General features: G+C 40.1%; 1 protein-coding gene across 1 annotated transcript in view; it reads right to left on the reverse strand.

Annotated features, from left to right (window-relative positions):
* Positions 1-14,474, reverse strand: part of TRHDE (thyrotropin releasing hormone degrading enzyme) — a 390,978-nt gene that overhangs the window by 184,809 nt on the left and 191,695 nt on the right. Inside the window, exons 4-5 of the mRNA XM_036300799.1 lie at positions 4,920-5,074; positions 477-590 (exon numbers count right to left, since the gene is read on the reverse strand). Coding sequence (XP_036156692.1) covers positions 477-590; positions 4,920-5,074 — 269 coding nt within the window. The remainder of the gene's footprint in view (positions 1-476; positions 591-4,919; positions 5,075-14,474) is intronic.

Genomic DNA, 14,474 nt, shown 5'->3' on the forward strand with positions numbered 1-14,474 from the left:
AACAACTTTAGCTTATTTCTGTGTTTCATCACATTGAAAACATATTAAGTCCTCATTTTTCTATATATTGAAACGTTTTATACACTTAAAATATTACTTATTAATTACTGTGACATTGTTGGTTTAAAGGATAGTTTGTCTTTGTCATAAAATACTGCAATAAACCTAAACATTTATATTTAGAAAAGTTGCAGCATTTTGAAATCAACATATAATCAACCAAATTCTGTGTAGTTCGAATAATGAAGAGATAACTCTTTGGGAATACTATTTTAATGTAAAAAATTACAAATTTAAAATTACAAAATAAAAATTTGAAATTTTGGTTATTATTGGGCATCTTGATTGGACATCTAATTTCTTCCATGCATCAGTAAGTAATTTAAGTTACCTTTAATGATTTAAGAAAAAAAAAAGCCCAGTATAGCAGCGATCTTTCACTGGGAGTTGTAAACAATTAAAGAAAAGTAACTTACCATGTTCCAGCCAGGGTAGAGGTAGTCTGTACCAACAAATTCAAAGTAGTGAGCAAAACCTTCCTTCAGCCACACATCTTCCCACCACACAGGAGTCACGAGGTCACCAAACCACTGCATTGGCAAAATGAATGGGTATCAGATAAAATCAAATCTATTCTTAAAATGAAATGTATTCAACTATGATTATCATAACTGGAATTCATTCTTCAATTGATTTGGGGATCTTAAAATGTGTTGTGGTAAGACTATTGATTTATTTGACTACTTGGATAACACTAGTTGTTTTTTTATATAAATGCATTCAGAGAAGAACAAAAATAAAATACTCAAAGAACACACACACACACAAATTTAAACTTTAAGAAAGGACTCAGGAGGGAAAAACTGGTCACAGTTGTCTTCAAATATTTGAAGACCTAGAATGTAGAAGAGGGAAAGTCTTGTGTCTTATGGTCCTACAAGGAACAAACCAAGACTAATGGATGAAAATTAGGATTGACAGATGCAGGAGACCCTCCAACAGACTGAGATGGCCAAGGATGGCAAATACTTCCTTGAGAGGCAGTGAGCGACATCACAGAAGTACTGAAGCATCGCCTTCCAGAGGCAGAAGCAATTCAGAGAAAATAGCAGCTGACTGAAGGGGCAAAGGGCTTTTAAGATGCCCTCACCTGACTCTCTCCAAGGTTCTATAATGAGGGGTTGGGCCAAATAAATAGCTAAGATCCTTTCAAAAAAAAAAAAAAAGGCTAATCATGAGCTAATCTGAAGCCATTGTTTAAGTTCAGCAAAAGTTTAAAAGAATTCTTTTTCATTAAAGAAAAAATACATTATATTCCAGGAGCCATCCTAAAGACGAGATTCAGTGATGAATTTGATCATGCAGCTGACACTTTATTGTGGTGGCAGGGGGAACGAGACAATAAAAAGTAAGTAAGCAAATGACCAACATAATCTCAAATCCTAATAAAGTGTGATAGGAATGGGGGAGGCATTGTCTTAGATTGTAAAAGCAAGAACTTTCTAAGCAGGTGACATTTCAGCTCAGACTTTAATGATAGGAAGGAGACAGCTATGAGAAAGCCTTGGGCAATAGGACGCTATACATATCTAAGCAACCCTGAATGTGAACACTCTAAGTGGGAATGAGTTATTTAAGAAATAGGAGGAAATGGTGGACAAGTATCAAATCATGTACAGACAGCTTCAGGAGCTATGGTAAAGGGCTTGGTGACTGAGCATTTCAATATTAAAACTAATGAACAAAATAAACTGGCAAACAATATAGAATCAGAGACATGGATGCATGGAACAGACTGACGGCTGGCAAAGAGGAGGGATGTGGGAGGGGGACTGGATGAAAGGTGAAGAGATTAGCCAAAGAACATAGGCACAGCCCATAGACACAGACAATGGGTGGTGATGGCAGGAGGGAGGAGGGGCGGGGGCTGGATGGAGGTGGGAAAAGGAGGGCAGGAGTTGGGGGGGGGGATGGGGATATCTGTAATAGTGTCAAAAATAAAATTTAGCCGAAACCGGTTTGGCTCAGTGGATAGAGCATCGGCCTGCGGACTGAAAGGCCTGCGGATTCCGGTCAAGGGCATGTACCTGGGTTGCGGGCACATCCCCAGTAGGGGGTGTGCAGGAGGCAGCTGATCGATGTTTCTCTCTCATCGATGTTTCTAACTCTCTATCTCTCTCCCTTCCTCTCTGTAAAAAATCAATAAAATATATTTAAAAAAAAAAAAACACTAAAAAAAATAAAATAAAATAAAAATTTAAAAATAAATAATATTAATTGACAAAAAATAAAGTATCACGCAAGATCTCTAAACTTAAATACAAATAAGAGGAAACTCTGAATATGTTGATTACCACAGCATAATGGCATTGAAAATATTTGTATCCATGATCAAAATGCATGTTTCTGCTTTAAATTGAAAGCCTGCCTTACGACTGTGACAATGTGTCACAGAGGAGTTCTAAGCAGAGGAGGCATGTGATCTGTATTAATCTGAGGAATAGTAGGTACAAGAGCAAGACAGAAAGTGGGGGAAATGGTTAGAACAAGGACTTCAGAGGGGCTGGAGGTTTTTTAATAGAGAGGATAGTTCCTTGGAAACAGCAAGAAAGGATAAAGGCAAAAGAGTATTTCCTTCCTCCATCCAGGCCCTCAGATACACAAAAAGTGAGGGAGAAGTCTCAGGCCAGTCAGGTCCACCTCATAGGCTGGAGGGAAGGAAACATTCAGAAAATAAGATGAAGCTACAGGGAGTTTGCTTCAGCAGCAGTGGAGGCAAATCATAGTAATAACAGTTGTTTATGGAGCATGTGCTACGCGACTACCAGTATTCTAAGCGCTTTTCTTGGGAAAACTTCTTGAGTCCTCTCAATAATCCTAAAGTGGAAATACTATTACCGGCCCATTTCACACAGGAAACGGAGGCACAGAAGAGTTAAGAAACTGGCAGCTCCTAAGTGCCATGGCTGAGATGACAGATTCTTCGATTGCGAAGTCGGAGTGGCAGGGTCTGGGGGTTGTCAGGGAGGGCTGGAGAGCGACCTCACTAGGGGAGGGGCAGACTGGTCTGAAGAAGAGACCCTGGTGACAAAGGTGAACTGCGAGGCTGTGATGAAGGTTAACAAGTTTGTTCCATGATGCCCTTTGCCCTGACTGACATCAGAAGAAGGTTTTGAATGAGCGCCAACTGGACCTGGAAGCTTGGCACCTCTGAGCGAAGCTCTTCCCTCAGCTCCCTGTGGAAGGAGAGGAGCCACAGGCGAGCCCGCCCGCTCCCTGGGCACCTTTCACAGGCAGCCTGTGTGGGCAGAGCAGATTAATAGCTGCAGGCAGGCCCTGCACATCTGCCCTGCGTGGGGAGAATGCTCATATTTATGTGTTTCTGTGATGTTTTGCTGTGACTCGTTTGGAGATAATAATCACTTACTAGGATTTCTTAAGCACTTACTACCCATCAGGTTCTGTGCTGAGTACTTGACATATATTATTCCTTCAATAAACACTAATCTTATAATATAAAAGAAAAACAATTACAAGAAATGGTGGGAAGAGAGGGTAATGTAGAAAATAATTTGGTAATGATAGTGAAAATTGTTATATATTTCTCCCAGCAACTGGTACATTCCTTCCTACTAAGTAACCTGGCACTAACTACCAAGCTATAACAAGAAAATAACTCAGAATAAAGAACAAATTAAATCAGTCCTAGGAACAATGATGACATTACCAATGTGCCCTTATTTTGACAGAACTGTACTAGTAACTTGTGTCTTGAAATGTCCAAAAAGAAAACTGCTTCTGTTTCAAAAAAGTGTATTTTGAGCTGGAAACCCTTCTCATTAGTGCAGGAGAGGAGGCCTGGTTATCTCTGCCACGGATTCCTTTCAGTCTCTGAGGCAAGGAACACATGTCCAACCTGGCCAGCGTGACAGGTACAGACGTCCTACAGGCTCACTGCAAAAGGCTGACATTTAGGTAAGTGGTCATGTGGCCTGGACCCATTTATCATTAAGTCAGTATCCATGTACTAGCATTTAGCAGTTCACCTTCTTTAACTGACAGCATTTTTCATATCACTCTTTCTTAAGCTTGGCTAGCTTTTTAAAAAGGGTTTGGGGTTTCTAAAAAGCTGAAGTCATAGGTATGACATTTCTGGTGTTTTCACTTAAGAATTATTCGTCGTTACTGGTAACCAGGACCGGTATTGCTTTCTATGAGCGTGAATGTTTATTTTCAGGGTTTTTTACCCTCTCACTAGAATCAAGATTTAAATAAGCATTGCAAAACCTCTGTAATACTTCCCACTCATTGTAAGAAAGAGGATAAAATCAAAATGAAATTAATTTTATCTTAGCTTCACTACAAAGTTGGCTAATTTCCATATGAATTTCCACACATGCCCGGACAAAAAAATCTCAATCATTGGAGAACAAAGAGTCTCTGGTGGAGTTAGTGAGAGACTTCCAAAGTGTCTGTGTGATGGGAAAAGGGGAGTAACAAATTGATTTCAGCAAAAGCAAATTTTGACACGTACACAAAACTCAGCCGCATCTTGCAGCAATGCAATAAATCATCGCCCTCACTGCACTTACCATATATGCACACCAATAATCACAAGAAAAAAAGCGAGGTTGACAAGGAGTAGTGACTGGTTTGGGTCTCAAAAGAGGCAGTGCCGTACCACGCTGCCACCAAGCTGAACGACAGTTGCTTATTCACTGTGATCAGTGTGTTTGCTTTTGTTTATGCTGTCACCTGAGAAAAGCGACATATCTTCTAGAAGGAACTGCACCGTGCTCTCTCTATAATTAAAGCTTAATTGGGAGGATAACATCTTAGGTCCTAATCGAAGTATCTGAAATCATTCTATATTCTCAATAATGGGCAGTGATACTTACACCTGATCCTTTTTCTCATACCTGGTGACATATCTCATGAACAATGACCATGGTGACATCCAGCAAATAAGAAATAGATGACACACTGGGATCCAGCAGTATTCTCTGTTCCACAAAAATACTGAGTCCCCAGTTCTCCATAGCAGCATACGGATGCTTAGGCACAGCTAAAAGATCTAGAAATAGAATAAAACAATTCCAAAGGCTTTAACAAATATACCAGATTCTAAAAAAGAGTCAAGAAATCCTAATTAGAAGGAATACTTGCTCTTTCTTAGGAATGTTTCCCCCGAAATTAAACTACCTGCCATTTCTACATGACAGCAGAAATATAGGCTATCACTGTCCACACAGGCCACGTCCATTCATCACAGTTCATTTTCAGACCCAATGCAGTCAGAGGCTGGAAGTATCAGCACCATTATTGATGGGCCCATCCTGATAAGTTTCAAAGAGTCAAGGAAACCAAATGCAGCAGGAGTCCACAGAGTCAGAAGACATAGTGCCTTTGAGTGAAAGTATATTCAGTTCAATGCGGTGAGTACAGTACTCTTATTTTTACCTTGATGTTTTTAAAAAGAAAACATGTTCTATCAGGTTAAAAATGCAGTCATTTCTCTAAATTCTTAAATTCTAATTTATTTTTTGAGTTCCATTAAGAATAAAAAAAATGTTACGTGCAAATATAGAGAAAACTATGATAGTGAAGATAGTGGCAAAAGGACAGTTGAAGGAACATGCGAGCTTTGGTTCTGGTCCTGCCTCCACCATTAACTAGAGATAAGACATTGGGAAAGTACTTACTTTCCTGAGACCACACTTCCTTCACCTATAAAATGAGGTTATTGGCTTTCATTATCTTGAAAATCCCTTCCAACTCCAAAAATCTATGATGAGGTGATTCTAAGATTTGTGCTTATTTTAAAAGGTTATGGAGGTATTATAAACTTCTGTTAGGGTGACAATAAGTTCATGTTTTGATATATTCCCTCCACTCCAAACACATAGTGATGGTAAATAAAATATTAAAAAGGAAAACTAAAAAATATATGCAGGCTTGAAAATGAACCTCTCCATGGACCAGAAATGGTGCAAAAATGCAAATAGTGATTGGGTGGGAAGCCCTATGCCTGCTGTGTTCTGGCTCTGAGAGTAGGCAGTGGCAGCTGGGACTTGGTTCCAGCAGGATGTGCCTCAGCCAAAGAGACTTAAGCCCAGTGCTTGATGCCGGGGTTGAGGTAGGGCATGCATGCTCATGCGAAGAGCTGCAAATGGCTGGTGCTGACTGTTTCCTGTGGAAGGTAGCAAGTGGAAGAACAGGGATTCAAACCCAGGCAGTCTGGCTCAGTGCCTTGCTCTTAATCACAATGACATAACATTTATTGTTTCTGGCCCAGAAGTTACACTTCCTAATATAAACAAACCCTGGTGTAACTCCCTAGAATGCCAAGGGGAAAAAAATGGTACAAAAATGTTACTGCACTATTTCTGTAAGAGTGAAAATGGAAAACTAAATGCCATTCATGAAGATAAGGAGCAAGGGAACTGTGAAATAGATATAGTATAAAGGAATGCTATACAGCAACTGACATGAATGATCACGCCAACAGAGGCTAACACTATGTGTATGAACATGGATAATCTGAAAACCATAATGTTGAGGGAATAATTAAGATATAAAATGACCCTTACCATATAGTACTTTAAAACAAGTAGAATAATACCATGTACTGATATTGCCGGTGAATACTCACACATGCACACAAATACCAAGACAGATGGCAATGGTATATTGCACATACAATCACACATATTCTAATGATAAATACCAAATTCAGAATCATGATTGCTTCATGGAAGACAGAAGGAAAAAGAGATGAGAGACTATCTTTTAGGTTCCTGAACGCAATTTCAACTTGGAAGCTGGGAAGGGGTTGAACACATCACCAACAAACAATTCCTGGGCGCCAGCTGAGTGTCTGAGAATTCAACTCAATTTTGACACCATCTACCTATCTACCTGAGGACAGACTCAGATTCCACAGGTTAAGGGCTTAGTCCTACAAGACTTCCCCACAGCATACACCCAGGTTTACCTGTACTTCTGACAGATGCTATACATCAGAGGCTCCTAATGATACCATTCTTATTAACTAGTTATTAATAATAGAAAAGGAGCAAAGGGAAGACATTACACTGGGGGAGAGAACCACATAGAGAAGAGAGACACATGCCCAGTAAAGTTGAGATGACATAGAGAAAGTACTTGCTTGTCCATCATACCTGGAGCAGAGGTGGTGGCCAGAGTGGGTGTGGCCACTGCAAGCCTGTGGAAATTTGGGATATCTAATCTCCTCAACAAAGAAGCTCTGTCTCTCTTATGCTCTTGGTTCCTCTTGACGTGCTTGGCTCTTAGCTCACACGTGGCCTTCTGGCATTCTCCCATGTGGCCCACGGCCATGTGGACCCACGCACAATGGACTGATGGACGGCACTAGCCTGATGCTGAACTGGACCTGGCTCCAACATGTAAAGGAAATGCTGGACACTGGCTTTGCTTCCAGCTCTACTGAAACCCCAGCTACACTTCTTCTATGACTGGACTAAGGGAATTGGGACTTTGGAAACTCAGGGATGTAAATTCACAAAAATCAAGCCTTCTACCACATCCATCCTCCTGTAGGAGCCTCTGGAAATGCTTACTCCAGCGGTACCCCGAGAACCCCACTCTCACGAGCAACTGGGAAAGATGAGGCATGTTTTTCTCTGCTAATACTATGACCTCCTCTCAGGTTTGATTAGTTTGCTAGAGTGGCTCACAGGATTCAGAGAAACATTTAACTCACTGGATCACCAGTTTATTATAAAAGGATATAACTCAGGAAGAGCCAGATAGAGGAGAGGAATAGGGCAAGGCATGAGGAAAGGTACAAAGCTTCCATACCCTCTGCAAGTCCACCCTCCCCAAATCTCCAGGTGTTTACCCACCCAGAATCTCTCTGAACTTTGTCTTTTTTTTTTTTTTATGGAGGCTTCATTACATAGGCATGATTGGCTACATCATTGGCCATTGATATTTTCAGCCCCTCTCTCCTCCCAGGAAGTCAGGGGGTGGGACTGAAAGTTCCAACCCCCCCAATCAAAGGGTTGGCTCCCCTGGCAACCAGCCCCATCCATAGGTGAATTCAAAAAGTCACATCATTAACATAAGACAACTTTATTGCTGTAATTGATTAGAAAATTTCAAGGAACAATGAAGGAATTAAATATGTGAAATACATATTTGGTCATCTATATATTTCTTATGAGTCACAATATCACACACAAGGGATATCAAATGTGTCTTCAATATTACTTTTTTAAAGCAGGTGATGGGTACATGAGTATTTTTATACAATTATTATTAATTCTTTTATGTATGCCTTAAATATTTCATAACAAGAAAAAGAATAAAATTATGAACAGTCTTACAACATGGTTGATTTTATTTATGACTTCAACAAACATTTTCTCAGTATTTTCTGTGTCCTTAAGTCTGAAATGTATATTAAACTAAGTCAGGGATGGTCCCTATATACTGGACATTTTGAATAAAGAATGAGAACTTGACAGCTTAGCACAAGAAATAAAAAAAAAAGAATAAAAAGTTCTGCGAAAGAGAAAGAAAACAAATCTGGTTGGAGAGGTTCTTGAAAGAGATAATATTTGAGTTGGATTTGAAAATATAAGATTTCAACAGGTAGACAGAGGCACTGTATGTATTTATTTATACAAGTATATATTGAGCATCTCTTTTGCTCAATATAACCATTGTTCTCTACTTCAAGCTACTTGTCCCATTCTCTCATGACACTCATATTCATGGGGGGGGGGGGGATGTATAGGACAAGGAGGTCCATTAACAAGTAATAAATGAGTGAAAGAAATTTAGTAAATGATAAATGCTACAAAGAAAATGTAATAAAGTAAGACAACAATTGACAGGTTGGGCAAGGTGGGTACAGCATGGTCAAGAAAGGGAATTACATTTCATCAGAGATGTGACTCATGGTAGAAGCCAGAAATCTGTGGAAGTGTGGTCTAGGAGGGGGCAGCAAATGCAAGGGCCCTAAGGTGGAAATGAGACAAGCAGAAAGAAGGTCACGGTGGCTGATGCATATGATGGAGAAGAACGTAGGTCTGAGGATTAGTACAAATTGCAAGTGCACAGCAGACATTCTTCCACAAGATTTTAAGTGGAAATCTTCCCTAAATATGAACAAACTAGGTGACAGAACAACATTGTGTCAACTCTGCCGGCCACCAGCAGATGGCAACAACAGTAGCATATCTGGTGTCATTTCCTTGCAGGAACTTGTGAATTTGGGAACAATCCTTTAGAGCCAAGCCTGTTGCAGGACAGAGGCACCTCTGTGTGCTGGAGTTCTCAGAGCCGAGAGTAGTCAGGTCCCAAGACTACGTGAGCCAATCGGGCCACACACTGGGATTTGGACTGGCTCAAATGGCACAAAGAGAAGACTCCAGACATGGGCCAGATGCAGAGTCTGGGAGTTTGGGATAAAGAGGAAAGTACGCTTAGGGAGCAGTCATCAGACAGCAAAAGCCTGACCAGCAGCATATAAGCAAGGTGGGGGGAGGGGCCAGTTGAAGGTTGGTGCCAAAAATATCAGGCAGTGCTGACCTAAGCAGGCAGCTGGCTTCCAGAGGTCTGAGGACATGGAAGTCAGGCGTGGGTAACACGACAAGAACTCCTGAGCAAATAGTTCTATTCAGATGAAGCAATTGAGGGGGAGTTGAAGGACTGGGTGAAAAAGGTGAAGGGATTAAAAAGTACAAATTAGTAGTTACAAAATAGTCACGGGGATGTAAAGAACACCATAGGAACACCATAGTCAATAGTGTTGTGATGACTAAGTATGGGGCCTGGGGATACAGGGGAATCACTTTGTAAAGTATATGATTGTCTAACCACTCAGCTTTTCACCTGAAACTAATATAAAATCATATTTAATGTAAACTGTAATTGAATAAAAGGAAAGATAAAGAGTTTGAGAACAGAGTAAAACACAAAGAGCTCAGTAGTAGGAGGCAGCGTCTCAGGCACAGACAAGCATTAAAGTTGGTACATGGAACATGGCAGTGGGGGGAGAGGGTGGAACTAAAAACATTAGATTATGCTACTATGCACTTCATAACTTTTTCACAAAGCACTGAAGAAACTTGGATTTGTTCTAACTACTAGTAAGAGATATTTTAACTGTGCCTCTCTACACCTTCATAACTTAAGAAATATGATAGAATTATATCTTAAGAATACCTGCATGAAGTATATCTATAATAATAAAAGCTTAATATGCTAATTAGACTGGACACCCTTCCAGACGACCTTCCAGAGGAAGCCGGGACTGCGAGGGAAGCCTGGGTGGGTCCCAGGTGCCAGAGGGAAGCCAATGCCAGAAGCCAGGGGAAGCTTACTCTTGCATGAATTTCATGCATCGGGCCTCTAGTATCCTTATAAAGACATCTACACAATATTCATAACAAGTTTACTTCCAAGAGCCAAAAACAGGAAATAAATCAAATGTTCATCAACAGGCAAATGGATGAAGTGTGGTATATCCATACAACAAAATACTATTCAGCAATAAAAAGAAATGGACTGTTGATACATGGAACACCATCGGAGAATCCCAAAAAGTTGCATGAGTAAAAAGGAAGAAAAAATATACATGCTGTATGACTCATGCCATTTCTGTAATTCTAGAAAATGTAGACTAATCTATACTGTTTAAAAGCAGGTAGTGGATGCCTGCAGACCAAGATGAAAGGGGTTAAAAAGACAGCAACAGGAAACTTTGGAGGGTGATGGATATGCTCACCACAGTGCGGACTTCATGGTACACACACCTTAAACCATCAAGATGTACACTTTAAATATGTGCAGTGTACTGCATGTCACTGTATTTCAATGAAACTAATTTTTAAAATACCTTCAATCGTTGAGGTATTCTTTTGCTTAACTTTAAAGAAGATCTGATTTATTCACAATGAATTAAATTAATTTTTGCAAAATAAATTTGTCATGAGGCTATATCCATTAAAATGTGCAACCATAACTTTAATATGTCTTGAAAACAGAGGTAAGAAAACTCTAATGTTTCAGAATCTAATTTACTTGGAAATTCAAAGAAAATCATGGATAAAATTATGCATAGTAGTCTGCTTCCAATTAATTACTGCATTCCTAAAAACTGTAGGCAGATAGCAAATATTCATATAATACTAGTGAGTGTGATTACATAAATTAACATAAAATCTAACTTTCTCTACTCGCTTCTTTCGATGCACTATAATTAGCTCTCTATAACTAAGATCACAATATCTCATGGAGACTTTCCTCTGTCTTATTTTTTTTATACTGCTGACAATTTCCATACTTTGATCAGGGTCTATTATAACAGGACATCCATTTTTCCATCTACATTTTAGATTAACTTTTTTTGTTGTTGTTGTTGTCTCATTTTTTTTATTTTTATTTTTTTTTTTACTTTTTCATTGTCTGACTTTTGAAAATCAAAGTTTCCAGGATTTCCAACTCTGGGTTTTTTGCTTCTTAGGGTTTTTTTTACTTATTCTACTGGTTTTCTTTGAGTGTTCTCACCCACTCCAGTGTCATCTGTCACCACCCACATGCCCAGACAGCTCTCTTAGAGCTCTAGAGGAAAATGCCTAAGCAGTAGTAGAATGTGACTTGATCACCCTCTCTGTACCATTCTTTCCGCAATCGCCCCCTTCCCTTTAATCTGGCTTAAACCTTCAGAAAGCCTTGCAGCCTCCTCTTTTTCACTCTGGGGAAAATCAGTTGCCATGAAAAATGTCCACTAGCCTGACAATGCCATGCTAAGAGAAATGCTGAAATCGCTGGAAAGGTCCAAAGAATCACCAAACGGGGCCTCACAGCACACACAAACAGAAAGCCAGTCTCCAGCATCAGTGGCAATGTTCTGATGTACAAGTCTGGAAACTGAAAATATACACTAATATAGTCCACATTATTAAGTAACCACTAGAGGGGAAAAAGCGTGTGCAATATCAGGCATCTCTCTGCCACAGGCACATTCTGAGCTCACAGATCGTCCTAATTTGTCATGCAGAATAAGATTCATTTCCAGCTGCCGGCTCATGCACGCCCTGGCTCCCGTATGTGAGTCTGGTACCCTCCAACTCAGATGTTCTCTGCCACATTATCAAGCTCACACTCTCTGCTCTAGAGTGGCAGAAGTAGAAAAGATACATTTGAAACATGACCTCAGCTACTTGTCACTTGTCCTGCTTTCTCTTGACACTCCCTTTTCCCTAAGACAGACACCCTAGGGGTCATGGCTTTCCTCCCCAGTATTTCTTCAGCAGCCAATTTTTGCCTTCAAGCTGTCCACACCCCAAACTGTGACTTCATTTTGAATTTGCAATCTGTTTATCTAAATATTTTGAGACTACTAAGAGAGTACCTGCTAAGGTCAGAAACCCAATGCCCCGGACTTCAACCTTGAGCCTGAAAAAGAATATAAGATCCTGGAAGACAAGAAGCTGAACACTAAGGAAGTATAATCCTGGAAACTCAAGAGCATCACCTTCCTATCCAGGCAGAAAACAGAGCTGCTACCAAGCTCTGAGTCCTTGGAAAGCAACACTGGTCCCTGGTGAGTGTGAGATTTTTTGCTCAGAAAATCTAAAGTGCTATAGACGAATTAATACTAGAAGTTTTGTTCTCACAAGAGGAAAAAACCATAAGGCTTTCTCACGAGAATAACAGACTTCGTATTTTCCTGTATAGGTAGTGCATTTCATTCATTCATTCATTCTTCATTCACTCATTCACAAAGTTTGTTGAGTCTTTACTCAGAGGAGACTGACAAGGAGCCTGCTCTCACAGAGCTCACATTCCAGCTTTGGGGGTGGAGAGAAGATGGGTGGGGTAGGGAGCCAAATCACACCCAGATAAATAAATAATCAACACAAGATGAGATTGCCATTGGGATGTGAGGGAAATAACACAGGTGTATGTAAAGTGTAATGGGGTTGGCATGAGGACAGTTCGAACCGAGTGACCCGGAAAAGGCTCTCCGAACATCTACAATGAAACACCAACCCAACTGAACTGCAGCTCCAAGGCAGGTCATTATTTATCTCAATGGCAGCATTTCCAGTGCCTAGGATAGTACCAAGCATATGGCTGATATTCAAAAATCAATTGCAAAATAAATGAATAGTATGTCTTGTGATGACAAGTCATGCTGAACAGAGCTCACTAGCTCTGCTCGGTATTACAAACCAAACAGATGTGTAACCATTACCAATACTCTTCCAAGAAAAAGTATAAAATTCTTCAGTCTGGTCACCATTCCCAGAGTTTTCCTCTCTGCCATGGGAAGTGCTCCGTTGCTCCTGTAAGTCACCTCCGCATCCCCTTGCTGAATATCCCTAAGATGCACTCTCTCCAAATTCACAGACACATTCTCAACTCTTTGCTCTGGTCCCTCCCAGGCAAATCCAACTTGCTCTCAAATTCCTAGGCTTTTGACCTGCCTCTGACTTCTGTTTCCTGCCTCACTTCACCCTTTAAGTTTCACCCTCTACACTGTCTTCCACGCTGTACCCTCACAGCATCTCAGTGACAATCCAAGTCATCTTCCCAGCACTGCTACCCAGGTCTGCTTGGCAGAGGGCAGAGGGCAGGGCAGTGAAAAGGTGCAGCTTGGAAGTCCACGCTGTCTGGCATACAAACCCAGGTCTCACAGTTAGGAGCTGTGGGACCTTGAGAAAAGTTTCCGTTTCAGCTTTCACTTCCTCATTGGTAAGTGGAGATATTAATGACACCTCCCCTGCAGGTTGTCGTGAAGATTAAATGAGACGGTTCATGCTAAGCACTTAGTTCGAAGCACAAGACATGCTAAATCAATGCTGTCACTACTTGGAATCTCTCCAGGTCATCCCCACCTTGGGGAATCAAATGCATCACAGGCCTTACCTTGGGAGAGGAGGAGTCTTGTCCTTGAACACAGATGAAGTGTTGGTTTAGTATGTTAGCTTAGGCACTTTGATTTCTGAATTAAAATTTTATTTTATGACATGATGCAACAGAGAACCTACCTAAGAATGAGTGAAGGAGGAAGCATCATAGTACATGTCTATATTATCATTCAGGGATGCCAAATAAATTTTAAAGGTACAGCAGGTAAAAAAAAAATTAATGAGTTGCCTTTGCATTATGCCATGACTGTCACTTGCTCAAGATATTGTTTACATATACATTTATGATTAAATATAAAAAAAATAAAAATAACACTCCTTGTTTGAACAGTTACCATATGTGGCAAGTCAAAATACAAATTGCATTTGAAATAGCAGCATTAATGAGATAAAATTCATAGAAGTCAGCCATTATTGGTATTTATTAACATGAGAACAACCAACATTTTTTCCTTTCCAATGCATTCTCATATTTTTTTTTTACTCACAAACAGATTAGGTTCTAACTGGCTGTTTTTAAATTCATCTGAAAGAGGAGTTTAAGCC

The sequence above is a fragment of the Myotis myotis genome, unplaced genomic scaffold, assembly GCF_014108235.1.
Source record: "Myotis myotis isolate mMyoMyo1 unplaced genomic scaffold, mMyoMyo1.p scaffold_m19_p_3, whole genome shotgun sequence".
Classification (NCBI taxonomy): Eukaryota; Metazoa; Chordata; class Mammalia; order Chiroptera; family Vespertilionidae; genus Myotis; species Myotis myotis.